This window comes from Ceratotherium simum, chromosome 8 (genome assembly GCF_057802395.1).
Source record: "Ceratotherium simum simum isolate JZ-2026a chromosome 8, ASM5780239v1, whole genome shotgun sequence".
In the NCBI taxonomy this organism is placed as follows: Eukaryota; Metazoa; Chordata; class Mammalia; order Perissodactyla; family Rhinocerotidae; genus Ceratotherium; species Ceratotherium simum.
The window spans coordinates 71,172,819-71,188,673 of NC_141907.1; the positions used below are offsets into that span (position 1 = coordinate 71,172,819).

At 39.0% G+C, this 15,855-nt stretch overlaps 1 protein-coding gene across 14 annotated transcripts in view; it reads left to right on the top strand.

Moving 5' to 3' along the window:
• Positions 1–9,955, top strand: part of PTPN13 (protein tyrosine phosphatase non-receptor type 13) — a 210,396-nt gene extending 200,441 nt beyond the window's left edge. For all 14 annotated transcript variants that reach the window (XM_014787858.2, XM_087434547.1, XM_014787859.2 and 11 more), the window contains 5 exons: positions 1,255–1,345; positions 3,145–3,482; positions 5,234–5,449; positions 6,518–6,580; positions 9,254–9,955. In XM_014787858.2, coding sequence (XP_014643344.1) covers positions 1,255–1,345; positions 3,145–3,482; positions 5,234–5,449; positions 6,518–6,580; positions 9,254–9,349 — 804 coding nt within the window. In that variant the 3' untranslated portion in view covers positions 9,350–9,955. The remainder of the gene's footprint in view (positions 1–1,254; positions 1,346–3,144; positions 3,483–5,233; positions 5,450–6,517; positions 6,581–9,253) is intronic.
• Positions 9,956–15,855: the final 5,900 nt, after the last annotated feature.

A 15,855-nucleotide genomic window follows, 5' to 3' on the forward strand; every position in this document is an offset into this window, starting at 1 on the left:
TAAAGTACACTCTTCTTTCCATTTTGTGGAAATGATTCTTCTTTAAGGTCTTAAAGTTTAATGTCACTATCTCAGTGACCTTCTATCACAACTCTATATAAAGTAGATCTTTATTTTTCTCTATCACAGCAGCTTCTTAATTTCTTCAAAGCATATATCACAATATTTGTTTGTTTACTTTGTTACTGCCTCTTTCTCCCAATAGACTATAAGCTCCAGGAGAGCCAGAATCCTATTTTCTTCCTCACCACTGTATTCCCAGCACTTACTACAGTGCCTTGCATAGTAGGCATTTTCAATATACGTTTGTTGAGTGGATGGATGGATGGGTTGATTGGTTAATCAGCGAATGAATTAAAAGTGAGAAAGAGTTCACTTTAGAACATAGGAGTATCTAACCACATGGAATAGTCTATGACCCCACAGACAGTGTTGTCCAGAAATTCTGCTCCAGGGCCGGCCCCGTGGCTTAGCGGTTAAGTGTGCGTGCTCTGCTGCTGGCAGCTCAGGTTCTGATCCCGGGCGCGCACCGATGCACCGCTTCTCTGGCCATGCTGAGGCGACGTCCCACATACAGCAGCTAGAAGGATGTGCAGCTATGACGTACTGGGGCTTTGGGGGGAAAAAATAAATCAATTAAAAAAAGATAGTAGATGCCTAAAAAAAAAAAGAAATTCTGCTCCAGCTTATTACTTTAAGCCAAAGTTGTTTTTACAAGTTGTATTTTTTTTCTAAAATATAATTAGACATCTTTAAACTGAGATTTAAAATTAAGGTACAGAGTGCTGCCTCACAAAGTTAGTTGGCTACAGCATGTTAAATTAAAGATATTTGCAACAATACATTTCAACAAGTGGTGTATAAAATTAGTATCGGAATTTTAGTCTTATTTATCTTGACAGGACTTACCTATTTCTTTTTTTTTGTGGTGAGGAAGATTGTCCCTGAGCTAACATCTGTGCCCATCTTCCTCTATTTTCTATGTGGGATGCCACCACAGCATGGCTTGATGAGCAGTATGTAGGTCTGCGCCAGCGATCCGAAACCCGCAACCCCTGGGCCCCCAAAGCGGAGCGCGTGAACTTAACCACTATGCCACCTGGCTGGCCCCTACAGGACGTATCTATTTCTTAGCACAAAAAGTCTACCCTGATCAATAGCCAATTTAACACCCTGCACATTTAAAGCATTTGCAGTTATTACTGAATTACTGCTTATCAACAAATTTAACTTTATTTCCATTTTTGCTTACAGAATCTTCAAGAGTTAAAACCTTTGGATCAGTGTTTAATTGGGCAAACTAAGGAAAACAGAAGGAAGAACCGATATAAAAATATACTTCCTTGTAAGTTCCGATTTGGCTTCAAATCAAATGTATATTTAATATAATTTGAACTGATTTAAAACTTTTATGCTAGTTTATCCTGTCTCTCACATAAGTGTGTGTACACACACACACACTTGGAGATTTACATCAGTAGCAAGTAAATGTAGATGTACAATGAGAATTCTTTTGTAAATTATCTGTGTATTTTGAAAATCCCGCAGAGGAATTTTGACTATTTCTTCAGACATTCATGAATTTTTACTAGCATAGTATTAGAAATTAATCAGTGATGCCAAATCAGTCATTTTAAAGTCTTTTTTAAAAAATATGAATTGGCCTCTAGATGAGCAATTTCTCGGTTCGTGCATCACAACCAGCATCTATTTATTCCACTTGTTTTAAGTTTAGAGAAATGTCTGTGGCACATAATAGCTATGTACATGCATGTGGCTCCTGTGGTACCACCAGGTTGCATTATACTTGGAACTGTTTCAGATACCAGAAGGAAAAAAAGGCAATTCTTTTTACTCATGTTTTACCCATTTCGCCAATGAGCATGTGATTTTTTTTAAATTATGTATGAATATATGTATACAGCCAAATATTAACATCTAGCAACTTCTTATAGTAATCATCAGCCACATTTATATATATTAGCACACTGAATTACACCATATGACACACTGACCCTATCTTTGCCAAGAAGTCATAAATAACAGAACCAATAGTGACAAATCATGCAATAAATAATAATACAATTGAATTTTTTTCATCAAGATGGAAGACACAAAATTCATTTTGGGAAACTTCCTGTAAGAAGTGAATCTTAGCTTTTTGAAGATAGAATAGATCATGGTTTGTCATAAAGTAGGTGAGAATTTTTTGAGGCAAGAAAAATGGCCAGACTGGTACCTCAAAGTCAAAATGGGATAAGCCATAAATCCAAAACTGCTGAGTGGATATGTTTTTGTGGACTAATGAGATAGAAGTCAAGTAAGAGAAGGGTAATTGATGGAGGATTTTGAAAGCTATTCCTAAAAATCCTAATTTGATAATCACGGAAATTACCAGTTAAATTTATAAATATTTGAAGTAAAAATGACTTCCAATGTATAAGTACATACAAATTAATTCTCTTGGATAAGATGGCTTATATATACTTTTCATTGGGGCAGCCGGGTTTGAAAATGTATATTTTGACTATATGAAATTACTGTTAGACAAAGACAAGAGCCTGTATGCCTGGAGAATCAAGTGAGCTACCTTTTTGTTGATTGTTAGTTTATTATTTTGGCTGCTTATTAAGAAGAATCTCATTTAATTGGATGAGCAACAGTTAATTATGCCAATTATATTTGTAGTAAGTTCTTTAACAGTTTCACTGTAATACTAATTTTTGTTTTATGAAATAATTTTTTAGCATTGTCATTCATTATTAAATTCATTACTGTCATTATCGTTAAAGGTGGAGAAGAGTAGCAAAATGGTGTTTGTTTTTCTAGGTACTTATTAAGAAGTTGTAAATGCATTTATTAATTTATTAGTTTTAATTTCTTCAACCAAATCTGTGTAAATAATATTGAGTTTTCTGTCAGAAACTCACTGAGTTGACGTCTTGGATACCTGTAATGAGTGAAATGAGTATAACATGATTTGACTCTATTACAATTTGCAAATACACCTTTATTAAAATGTGTTTGTGATTTCGTCTGTGGTTATGAGGAATTTCTCCTAATCTTTGACTCACTTTGTTTATAAGGCTCTTGTTTAAAAATGCATGATATAGATGCCTCTCTTTTGTGGTGGGAAATTCACAGATGATGCTACAAGAGTGCCTCTTGGAGATGAAGGAGGATATATCAATGCGAGCTTCATTAAGATACCAGTGGGGAAAGAAGAGTTCGTTTACATTGCCTGCCAAGGACCTCTCCCTACAACTGTTGGAGATTTCTGGCAGATGATTTGGGAACAAAAATCCACAGTGATCGCCATGATGACCCAAGAAGTAGAAGGGGAAAAAATCAAGTGCCAGCGCTATTGGCCTAACATCGTAGGCAAAACTACAATGGTCAATGACAGGCTTCGGCTGGCTCTTGTGAGAATGCAGCAGCTGAAGGGCTTTGTAGTAAGGGTGATGGCCCTAGAAGACATTCAGGTAAGTGAATTAAGTCTTTTCACTAACTAAGGCTTATCTCCTAGTTGCAATGCAGGCCTGGACTCTTTCTATGATCGCATCAGTGTATTTCTAAATAAAAGCCAGTGACTTCTTCATTCCCATTTCCATAGAACTAATGCCATCTATTAATTTTTATCTAATATAAGCTTAACTGTGACCCTCTCCCGGAATTCTGCCAAACTGTTTCCTCCAGTATGTACTGTATGAAAATGAAAATGAGAATACAGGACTTTTTCCTTTTTTTTTTTTTTTTTTTGGTGAGGAAGATTGGCCCTGAACTAACATCTGTGCCCATCTTCCTCTACTTCATATGTGACGCCTGCCACACCATGGCTTGATGAGCGGTGTGTAGGTCCACACCCAGGATCCAAACCCGCGAACCTCAGGCTGCCGAAGCAGAGCACACGAACTCAACCACTACGCCACTGGGCCAGCCCTGAGAATACAGGACTTTTAATGTGATCATCCATCATCCTTTGCTTAGTGATAGCACAGAATGGCTCAGAAGCTATGAGCTAGAAAGTGATTTTTTTTTTAAGGTCAAACCTCTAAGTAAATTCAATAAAACTGTTTTAAGATATCTCTAAGTAGAAAATTTTCCCCCTTAAAGACAGCTTAACATATTTGGTAATACATGGACGGTTGTAGCATGAACGTTTGTCATTCAGGTAATTCCTATGGCAGCCACCTAACCACTGAGTAAATTTAGCTTGAATTAGAATAAGTGAGTTTACCTTAAGTAAAGCTGCTGCTGTTTCCTCGCCCCTTCCCTTTATTTCACTCTTCTCCCAGTAATACTAGCTAGGTGTGAGTAATGTGTTTCCTGTTGGAGTTTTAGCTTTCTTAAAGAACCAGAGAGAGTAATTCTACTGTCATAGAAACAAACCATATTGACTCAGTTCTATTGGTGGCAAGTAAACATAGCCTGAGAAGGCCCTTCATGATTTTTGATTTGTTATTTTACAAAGAATTAAAGATTGTACTTCCTTATTCATTTACACCAGCCTATCCATTCCTTATGCAAGCACAGTTGTTCAGTATTGCTTCAATGATTTGTTTATTTAATCAACACGTTTGTAGAGCTCAGGCCCTGTTATGGAATCTAGGGTTTCAGCAGTTAAAACACAAGCAAAAAGAAATCCCTGCCCTCATGGAGCTTACTTTCTATTGAGGAGATACTGATGTTGATGGTGCTGTGGAAAAAACTGGCATTGAGTGAGCCACAAGGATATCTGGGGGAGAAGCATTTCAGTCAGACAGCAGAAGTGCATAGGCCCTGTGTCTGAACTGTGCCTAGTGTTTTTAAAGAGCCACAGAGAGGTCCCTATGGCTGGAGCGAAGTGGCCAGGAGGAGGAGGTTAGGTCTGAGAGGTAGCTGGGCCAGATTATATAGGGCTTAATTTTAAGCTATTGCAATGACTGTGGCTTTTATCTGGGGTGAATTTGAAATGGGGTCGTGAAAAAAGGTTGTTATTCATATCAAAATGTAATTTGCTTTTAGGTTTTCCAAAAAGTAGTTTTTTACCGATAATTAAAATGTGGATCTAGCAACCTCCTTGATGAAGGCCCTCCACATGTTGTTTGATGAAGTCTTTCTGTCTCTTCCACTTTTCCTTTGATCTGATCCACTGGACAAGTCATAATTTGAAAGGACAAAATAATATTAAGAGCTAATGATGTGTGAACAGTGTAGTATGCCTTTATGTACTTATTCTATTGTACAATTTCAGACAGCAGAATTGCGACATATTTCTCATCTGAATTTCACCGCCTGGCCCGACCACGATACACCTTCTCAGCCAGACGACTTGCTCACTTTTATCTCTTACATGAGACACATTCATAGATCGGGCCCCATCATCACACACTGCAGCGCTGGCATTGGACGTTCGGGGACCCTGATATGCATAGATGTGGTTCTAGGATTAATCAGTCAAGATCTTGAAGTGAGTACAAGATATAGGCTGAACAAACATTTGACCAGAAATAACAATGGAATCTAATTTTTTAATGTGTTCTGGTCTGGGGATTTTTTTTTTATTTATCGGTTCAGATGAATGCCTTAATTTTCTTACCATATAAAATTGTATTTTAGTAAGCATTATTCAGAACTGCATAGACTGTAGTCAAGAAGAAATAATACTTCAAATTTATATTTGTTTAACTGGGTTTTTTTAACCATGTGCTAAAAGCCCCTCATGCAGTATCAAGTTTTAATCTTTGTGGTCTTTAGGCTTGTGTAAGATAAAGTCAGCGTGTTATCACCCTTTTAGGGATAGAAATATTGAAGCACAAAAGAAAGTATATTTTTGAAGTGAAAAAACTTATATTCTTTTTTTGTTATGGTTACCAACAGGTGGGAAATGTATATTTTGTTAAGTTGATGCTAAATAGTCTATCTCTAAAAATTACTCTCAATTTAAAAAATTATTGCTTAAATAAAGCTAATAAGAGTATAATCGTACTTAAAACCTAAATTAGTATAAACCTTACTTAAAATGTTATAATATCTTACTATACATAATATGTAATTAAAATAATCATCTCTTAACTTTAGTTAAAAACAGCTCAGTCTTGCTCTTCACAGTCTATCCACCATAATAATTTAAGTAGGATAAGTCTGTTTCTCCTTTGTTTGCAACTGTCAAATATTGTTGAAAATAAAAAGATCAGGAATTTTATTCTGAAAAGCAAAATGTAGGAAAAATAGTTTACCTTTTTTTTAAATGATGAAATTAGAAATTAGTCAAATTTCAAAGAGAAGAGAATTTCTGTGGGGGATTTTCAAAAAGAATAATGTTCCCTAATTCTTAGAAAGATCATAAATAAAATCATCAAATGATGGCAGAGTCAGCTCACCAACTTATTTTGTTCAGAATAGTTTCTCAAGACTGTTTGAAGAGGAGGGAAACTGGGGTACAGTAATTTATATAAGCCACTCCTCTGTGAATCTTTGGGGTTCAAATTTGGTCGCCCATTTTATCTAACATGTAGACTCTTGTTTCCTTCGGCAGTTTGACATCTCTGATTTAGTGCGCTGCATGCGACTACAAAGGCATGGAATGGTTCAGACGGAGGTGAGTCTTGGTTGGTGTTTTCTAATGTGGATTTTTGTGAAGGTTCTGATATTTTAAAAGTTCCGGTTAAACCATTTCTCTTTTTTGAGGGTTCCCACATTATTGCATAAAACCAAAGATTTATGGTAGTGAGGAACTCTTTTAAGCATGAGGACTAATTCAGAAAAAAAATGAAAATATTTCTAGGCTATCTTTTTTAAAATGTTGCCTTTTAATTTAAAAAAATGAGAAAATGCAGTATCTGCACTGAATAGATTACAGAGAATGGGGTGACATGTTGGGAGCAAAAATTTGGGGTGGTACAAAATAGCATGTAATTAGTGGCATTCCTTCCCCATTCCCACCCTAAAAAAGAGAAGGAAGGTAACATTCTTGCTACAGAAAGTGCCCAAGAGGGAATAGATTCAGCAGCATTGACTAGAAGGCAGGAAGGCAGGCTGGAGTTGCTGAGCTTGGAGAAGGCACTCTTGGGGGAGAGTGAATGGGTGGGTCCATTTATCCTCCGTTTTGATCATTTTCGTTTCTCTTACCTGAAATCAAACCATGGGTTGTATCACCCCCTGACCTACAGACTGTGTCCTTCGTGAGGACTGAGACACTGCTGAGAGTGTCTACTCTCAGTATTTCTGCTATCCTTTTTGTTTCTTTTGGGTGGAGGAATGTGAATGCTATTTTCATGTATCGATAAAGTCACATTTCTCTACCTCATGAAGAATATAGAAGTTTACTGTCTTTAACATTAGAATTTGCTTGGGGCTGGCCCGGTGGCTCAAGCGGTTAAGTGCGGTTTGGATCCCTGGTGCACACTGATGCACTGCTTGGCAAGCCATGCTGTGGCGGCATCCCACATAAAGTGGAGGAAGATGGGCATGGATGTTAGCCCAGGGCCAGTCTTCCTCAGCAGAAAAAAAAAAGAGGAGGATTGGCGGATGTTAGCACAGGGCTGATCTCCTCACAAAAAAATAAATAAAAATAAGAAAACTGCAAAAAAATAAAAATAAAAAATAAAATTAGAATTTGCCTACCTTCCCTTCATATGCCTTTTTAATTAAAATTAAATCTCCTAAATTCTAAGTCACATTTTTTAGGTAAAGAAAACATGTTGATTTGTATAAGCAGTTCTTTAGACCCAGGAGGTTCACTCGTTCAGCAGATATTTATTGACTGCCTACTACACACCAGGAGCTCATCTAGGTGCTTGGAGCTCATCAGTGAATAGAGTGAAGATCCTTGCTAGAATAACAAAGATCTTCCTGTGGGGTTAGTGAGGAAGAAGGCAGATAATAAACACATTTGGTAAGTAAATTATGTAGGGTCTTTGAAAGTGATAAGTGCTTTAGAGGGAAAGTCATGGCAGGTTGGGGATGCAATGTTAAACAGGGTGGCACCACCAAGAAAGTGACACATGGGCAAAGATTTGAAGGAGGGGTCATGTAGATATCTGGGAGTAAGAGCCTCTGGGGCAGACAGAACCACCTGTGTGGAGGTCCAAGGCAGAAGGGGGTCTGGTGTATTTAGGGACAGTCATGGCCACTGTGGCTGAGGTGGAAGGGGAAAGAGGGGATGGGTGAGAGGGGTGGGGACGGGGCCAGGGCTAGGGCTTTCCTCTGAGTGAAACGGAGCCATCGCTGGATTGTCAGTGTGGAATGACGTGTTCTGGCTCACATTTTAAAAGACCACTCTGGCTGCTACGTTACAACAAGACCTGATTTGAGAGGTCGGTGGAGGGTTAGAAGCTGGGAGGTCAGTTAGACGGTAAGCAGTGGTGGCCCAGACTGGAGTGGTGGCTGTGGGTATAGGGAGTAGAGGATGTTGTGTGAAGTGGGTTTGCTAATGGATTGTTTGTGGCGTGAGAGAAAGTCAAGAGTGAAGGTGTAGACAATGTGAGGAAGCCAAAATACAGGGTTACTTGTATTCCTACTCTGCAGAGTTGTTAATGTTTTAGGCACCATTCTTACATCCTTTAGTCTAAGCACAAGTGCACAGGTGTGCATGCTGACACATGCAGCCATTTCAAACGAGATTCACCTGTAGTTTGTTATATTACTTTCCATGTGGTATATTGTGAATTTTTTCTATTTATTTTCAGACTCTTTAATTCTTTGCCAAATAACAAGAAAACTCAGATGCCTGCACCATCAACTTAGTAGAGAGTAATTTCAACAAAGTTAATTTTCAAAAAACTTTGATTTCTATATTCTTTTGTTCCAAAATATTTAAAGAAAATTCTTTTGTGTAGATTCTTGGATGTTAATTTCTTGACATTTCAAAATGTCAAAATAAGTTCAATAAATCTAGAAGAAATTTTGTAGGCAGTTTATTTTTCCATTATAAAAGAAAATCATAAATATTACCAAAGCACAAAAAATAGAAATGGCCCGCCAATCAAAGACAAGTTCAGTTAGCACTCTGGGATATTTCTACCCACCCACCCCTCCCCAAGGCTTTTTCCTACCTCATTTGTCAATCTGGTTTCTGTTTTTTATAATTTTTATGACACTGCAGAATTCTGTATCCTGCTTCTTACATTCCACATTACAACAAAATTTTTCCATATTTTCAAAATTATTCAAACATCACATCCAATCGTGGTGAAGCTATATATATGTATAATATATTCACATTATACATCTAACATCCTCTCCTTCCCTGTCTCTTCTTTTTTGGCCGTAGGATCAATATATTTTCTGCTATCAAGTCATCCTTTATGTCCTGACACGTCTTCAAGCTGAAGAAGAGCAAAGAGAACAGCCCCAGCCTCTGAAGTGACATGAAAACAACAGCCTTCTGGATGCCTTTCCGTTTCTCTCCTAACCTCCAACAGAGGCTCCTGCTCTCTATTTAAAATAAAGGTCATAGGGCTGCAAGTCCATGCAATAAAGATCATTCTGTGTATTCCCTCTACCTTAGAGGGGCATTCTTCATAACAATAAATAATGTTGAAATGCTGTATTTTTACAGCTACTGTAACCTGTGATAATTATTAAAAAATTTTTAACACTAACTGAATAATGCAGATCTTAGGGATGATTAAGCAACATTTGATTATAGTTGACATTGTTATAAAGACACACCGAGTCTATTTTTAATGCACCAATCTTGTTTATAGCAAAATTCTTTTCCAGTATTTTAATAGAGTTATTTTATAGGGGATACTTGAAACCAGTATTTAAGCTTTAAATGACAGTGATATTGGCATAGAAAAAAGTAGTAAATGTTTACTGTATCGATTTCTAATTTTTACTATATAGAATTTTCTGTAATGTATTTATATACTTTTTCATGAAAATGGAGTTATCAGATGTTTGTAACTGCATCATCTGTTTGTTATGCATCATCTCACTTTGTAAATAAAAATACACCTTAACACATGAACACGCCCAAGTGTGTGCAAATTAAACATTTTCAGTGTTATTTTTTAAAAACATCCAGGTTCCTGAGAAGGCAGGAACTTCTGGATCCCAACTTCCCATCTCCCCACTTTGTCCCTGTCGGGCACCCCACAAGGACTGGGAGTGTGGTCAGAAACCCTGGTAGATCTTCTTCAAGGTCTGACGTGAGGGTCAGGTACTGGCTAACAGTAGCTAAGAAATTCAGTCCCTCCTCCCTCTGCCTCCCTGTGAGGGGGGCCAGCCTCACTGATACATAAATCAGAGTATTTTCCAGTCCTTGTGGTAAACCTCAGAATATCTCGGCTGACAAGGTAATCACAGAAAGCAGTATCACACTCCCTGGGTGTTTCTGTTTGGTTCTGCCTGAAGGGAAGGAGATCAGTCTCCAAGAGCCTGCTTTTGAGTCTCAGGACTGAGTGTGTTTCTCTGCCTCCCAGTTCCCACAGCATTCCTCCGCTCAGCCGTGAGGGATGCCGTCACAAGGCCCCGGGCAACTGCTCCGTTCTTCCTCACGGGATGGACCAGTTCTGAGCTAGTTCACTTGAATTGCTGACCTTACCCAAGTACAGCGATTTGCTGGGACCTAGTGCTGAGCATCTGAGGCTATTGGAGGGCGGGAGACGATCTAGCAGGGAACGCAGGGAGCCCCACAGTGATTGTTTGGCTCCCCACCAGGTCAGAAGCAGCTCCAGATCCAGCAGGAGGAGCATCACCACCATTTCCACTTCAATCAACAGTGTTTATCGATTGGGTTGTAGCTGAAGATTTCATTTGAAAAAAAGGTTTCTATTGTTTTAAGAGCTATTTGGAAACCCCTGTTCTGCATGAGTTGGAATCATGAGGCCTTGTTTTCATGTCATGAGCACAGGAAACCAGGCCAGCAGGGCTCCAGGAGCCAGGACAGCTGGAGGTGATTAGCTACCATCTGAAGTCAACAGAGATGCGGGAAGGGAAAGCTGAAGGATCCTTTTTCTGGAAAGAATGTAGCTAGGAAATGGAAACTGGGAAGAAAATGTGGGTTTCGGTTTACAACCCCAGAATGGAAACTTCATTATAGTAAACATGTTACTGCCCTCATCTGGGTCCCGGCTCCACTGCCATGGAATGGGATGAGCCATTTGTTCTGGCCACTCTGGTTAGAAAGCGTGGCAAGGCCACAGAGCCAGGGGGCGCATGGAGGCACTCAAATATCAAGAGAATGAATAAATACAACTCGGCTCTTAACACACATCAGATAGTTAAGTCCTATAAAATATACATCTGAACATATAATGGCTCAAACATAATAGAAGCTTATTTCTAGTTTACCTAACAGTTCCATTCACCTGCTCAGGTGAACAGCTCAGCGGGCAGCTCTCCTTCCTCCAGTTTTTAGGAACCCAGGCTGATGGAGGTTCTGTAATCAACACGTAGCTTCCAAGGTCATCCTAGGAATCGTCTCCATTCCCCCAGGCAGAAAAAGGAAAGAGGATGGAGGGCCACCCATGAGGAGATTTTATGAGCTGGGCAGGCCTGGAAGCAAAGCACATTGCCACTCATTCCATCTGCCAGAACCGGCCAAACCGTGCCCCTGAGAACAAGGAAGCTGGGAATGAGCTGGCTGAGCAGCTGTTTTCCCTGACAGACAGCTCTGTGCTATAGAAAGGGAAGCATAAATCGTGATGGAATCTATTTATACAACTGAACTAAAGTTGTATATGCTAAAAGAATGGTATCTTAGTAAAGTCCTGAACATTGCAGGATTAGAAACATCATTTTGTCCCCAAATCAAAACTTTTGTAGATGTCATTGGTAGAAATAGTTCTGAATTATCATGATAAAAAGGAGAGAAATGGCTGTTGAGAAAAGATCAGGTATTCACACCTGTGGTTCCAGGTAGCTTGCTAGATCTCTTGGTTTTAAAATGACTAGTTATCTAAATGCAATGTGATAAATTGAAGAAATTAAAAAGAACAGCTCACTGAAACTATCTTCCGGTCATAAATACCTTGACAGTGTGAGAACATGTTCCCCTTTTACATAATTCAGAAATACTCAAGGTACCTTGTTATGGTGGAGATAAACATAACTAATTATGCATTGACCTGCATAGTATTTTAAAGCCAATTTAAATTTTAACATATCAATTTGGCATTGCATTTGACTGCAAGTAACCAAAAACCAACCAAACAGACTTACACACATTAGAGATTTCTTTTCTTTCATTAAGAACACAAGTTCAGAAGTAAGCAGTTGCTGGGACTTATTCTGCAGTTCAAGAATGTCAACAGATGTCTGATTATCCTGGCCTTCCTTTCATGGTCTGGAAATGGCTGCTGCAGTTCCAGCTATTACATCCACAGTCCAGAAAGGAACTAGGAGGACTTGACAAGGAGAAAGGATCAGTCAGTGCCTAGGGCAAGAAAGCAAAATTTTCCAGAAATCACAAGCAGACTTCCACTTATATCTTATTAGCAACAATTGTGTCACATATCCCTCTCTATCTCCAATGAAGTTATTTTTAGCTAGGCATATTGCTGTCCTGAACAAAATCTTAGTTCTGTTAATAAGGTCAAAGGAAACAATGGACATTGGGTAGCAGCAAGCCGTGTGTGCCTTTCCATTTCTGCCAGTTTCCACCATTCCTTATTAGCTAACACTGTGTCAATATTTCAAGATTTTCCTGACCCCAGAAGTATCTGAATTCGTAACTGTTGAAAAGAGAGTCACAGATTTGAAAGTAGTCTTCAGCTTTGCAAGTTTAGAAACATAATTTTATTCATTCACCCAAAATTAGCTATATTTTAAAGGTCAAGCTAAGCAGACTCTCGGGACACTTGCTGATAAACCATGTTGCCAATTTTTTAGCTTAGCTGTGTCTAGCAGAATGAGTAAGCTGGATGTCCAGGCAGGGCTCCTCCAGGTGGGTACAGTACACATAAATGCTGGTCAGAAGGTTGCTAAGATGTGATTCATTAAACCGGGTGAGGCTGAATTACCCTTTCTACAAGAGGCCCAATTGTGACTGCGAAAGGAAAGAGAAGGGGACAGAACACTATGATCACTTTCATATGCATGCATGCATCGTATCAGATGTTTTCATATTGCCCACTTTTCAGGGTGTTTAGGATTGAATGCCATTATCGTTTTTAAGAGAGGAAACTGAGGTCCAGAGAGATTATCACTTGCCCAAGGTTGCCCAAATAACAGAACTGGGACTCAATTCCAGGTCTGCCTGACTTCAACCCACAACTCCCCAGGTGTCCTAGCTCATTAAGTGGGATACAGGGAGCCCTGCAAAGACCGTACTCTTTCCACTACACTATACTGCCTCAACGCTCTAGCTGGCTCTTTTCCAGATATAGCTGGACTCATTCTGCTTAATGTTAATTCTCTGGCCTCATTTCTTCTGAGCATCACATAGGCCCTGGCTTTTATGAATTCATGATTATTTAGATCAGTTAGAATACAATTCAGTTAGAGCTTTTTTTTTTAGTTACATTCTTCATCCTAAAGATAACGTGTGGCCTCCTGGACAACTTGATTATTTCCAGTTCTTCTCAGTAACACATTTAGGAACTGTCTCTGGAGATGTCAGTCCTCTGACACGACTACTTTCAAACTCTTACCTTGAATTTGTATGGTTTCTGGCTTAAAGGATGGCTCTTGGTAGCCCTGTTCCCAGACTTGTCCTGACTGTGATAAATACTGACCATGCAGTTAATGCTTTCTTTTTTATTTATTTATTTATTTTGTGTGTGTGTGTGTGTGTGTGTGTGTGTGTGTGTGTGTGTGAGGAGATCAGCCCTGTGCTAACATCTGCCAATCCTCCTCTTTTTTTCCTGAGGAAGACTGGACCTGGGCTAACATCCGTGCCCATCCTCCTCCACTTTACATGGGACGCTGCCACAGCATGGCTTGCCAAGCGGTGTGTCGGTGCGCGCAGGATCTGAACTGGCGAACCCCGGGCCGCCGCAGCGGAGCGCACACACTTAACCACTTGCGCCACCGGGCCGGCCCCTAGTTAATGCTTTCAGAACAGAGCATTGGATTTGACCATTTTTTGTTAGGTGCCTATGTAGAGAATCAATTTAGAAATTCATTTTTTGTGGTTTCTTTAAAACTCGTGGTAACGCTCATTTTAGAACTGGAATCTCTGTTAACACACAACTCTACTGTGTTCATTGCAGTGATCTATTCCCCACTAGAACTGTGAGGGCGGAACCGTTCCTGCCTTGTTACTGCTGCACGTCCCGTGTGTCTGCACATGGCACAGACCAGCTTCTCAATCCATACACACTTACCAGGTGAATAAATAGGAATCCCCAAAAATAAAGCAGCAGTTGAGAATTAACAATCATGTCACAAGTCTGCATAGTTCTTTTCCATATAAATTTACTTGTGACCCCTAATGGGGCTCTTTCTGTACTACCACAAAGGCGTTCATAATTGTTGGAAAAATACCATAATAGTCGTCATGATATTAACCCACAAGTTCTGGGGAATACTTACAAAATAAAATTGTAAAGCACCAAATCTCAGATGATACACTTCCTCACACATTTGAAAACTTACAAATACGAATAAACAAAAAATGAAACCAAATAGAGTCCCAAGAAAAACACATTATATCGGAAGTTATGTGATAAAGGTGGCCTTTCAAATCAGTTGAGAAAAGATGACTGATTCAATATACGATGTTGAGACAATTAACCATAAAAAATTAGATTCTTAACACATTATACAGAAAAATAAATTCAAAATGGAATAAACATGTAGATATTTAGTCCATCAAGTAATAGAAAAATATATGGGAAATCTTTTTAGTAATGTAAGAATAGAGAAGGATGGGTTTTACCTACTGTCAGGCAGTACACACAGCAGCTAGTAAATATGCTGTGTAAACCCCCAAGGAACTCTCTGAATACGGGCCAAATACATTCTCAAAAAGGGATCCTTTCACAACTCACAAAAACATAAATATTCTAACATTTGACAGATATCAAGGTCAAAAAACGTTGTTAAAAGGACTAATAAAGCTGAATATGTAAAAAATATAAAACTTCTGTACAGCAAAAGACATTATAGAAAAACAAAAGATAAAAGAGTAGGTCAAATCTTGACAAAACATAGGACAAAGGGTCACTATCCATAACGTATTAAAACTTATCAATTGAAAAGGGAAAAAACCAATAGAAAGGCAGGCAAAGGATATGAAAAGGCAAGTGATTATGAAAAATACTCTACTTCACACATAATTTTTTTTGTGTGTGTGTGAGGAAGATTGTTAGCCCTGAGCTAACATTCGTTGCCAATCCTCCTCTTTTTGCTGAGGAAGACTGGCCCTGGGCTAACATCCGTGCCCATCTTCCTCTACTTTATATGGGACGCTGCCACAGCATGGCTTGCCAAGTGGTGCATGGGGTCCGCACCTGGCATCCAAATCTGCAAACCCTGGGCCACCGAAGCGGAGCACGCGAACCTAACTGCTACGCTGCTGGGCCAGCCCCTACTCATAGTTTTTTAAAAAAATGCAATTTTAAATGAGATATTTCACAAATCAGAACTGATCATTTTTCAGCCTGGTGCAACTGGGAAGCCAGCCCTCTCGGGCACTGCTATACAACATTACTGAGAGCAATCTGTCCAACATTTTAATGTGCAATTGGCCTGGCAATTCAAGTCTAGGAAGTGATCCTACAGAAATACTTGCACAAGGGCATGGGTGTTTGTAGCAGCATTGTAATATCAATAAGTTGAAAGCTATCTAATCGTTCGTGAATAAGGAATGGTTAAATAAATTACAGTCCTTCCATGCAATGGAATACTTCTACAAAGCCCTTGTTCTAAGAATGAGGTAGGTCAACACAGACTGACACGTAAAGATGCTCCCTAATATGTCAT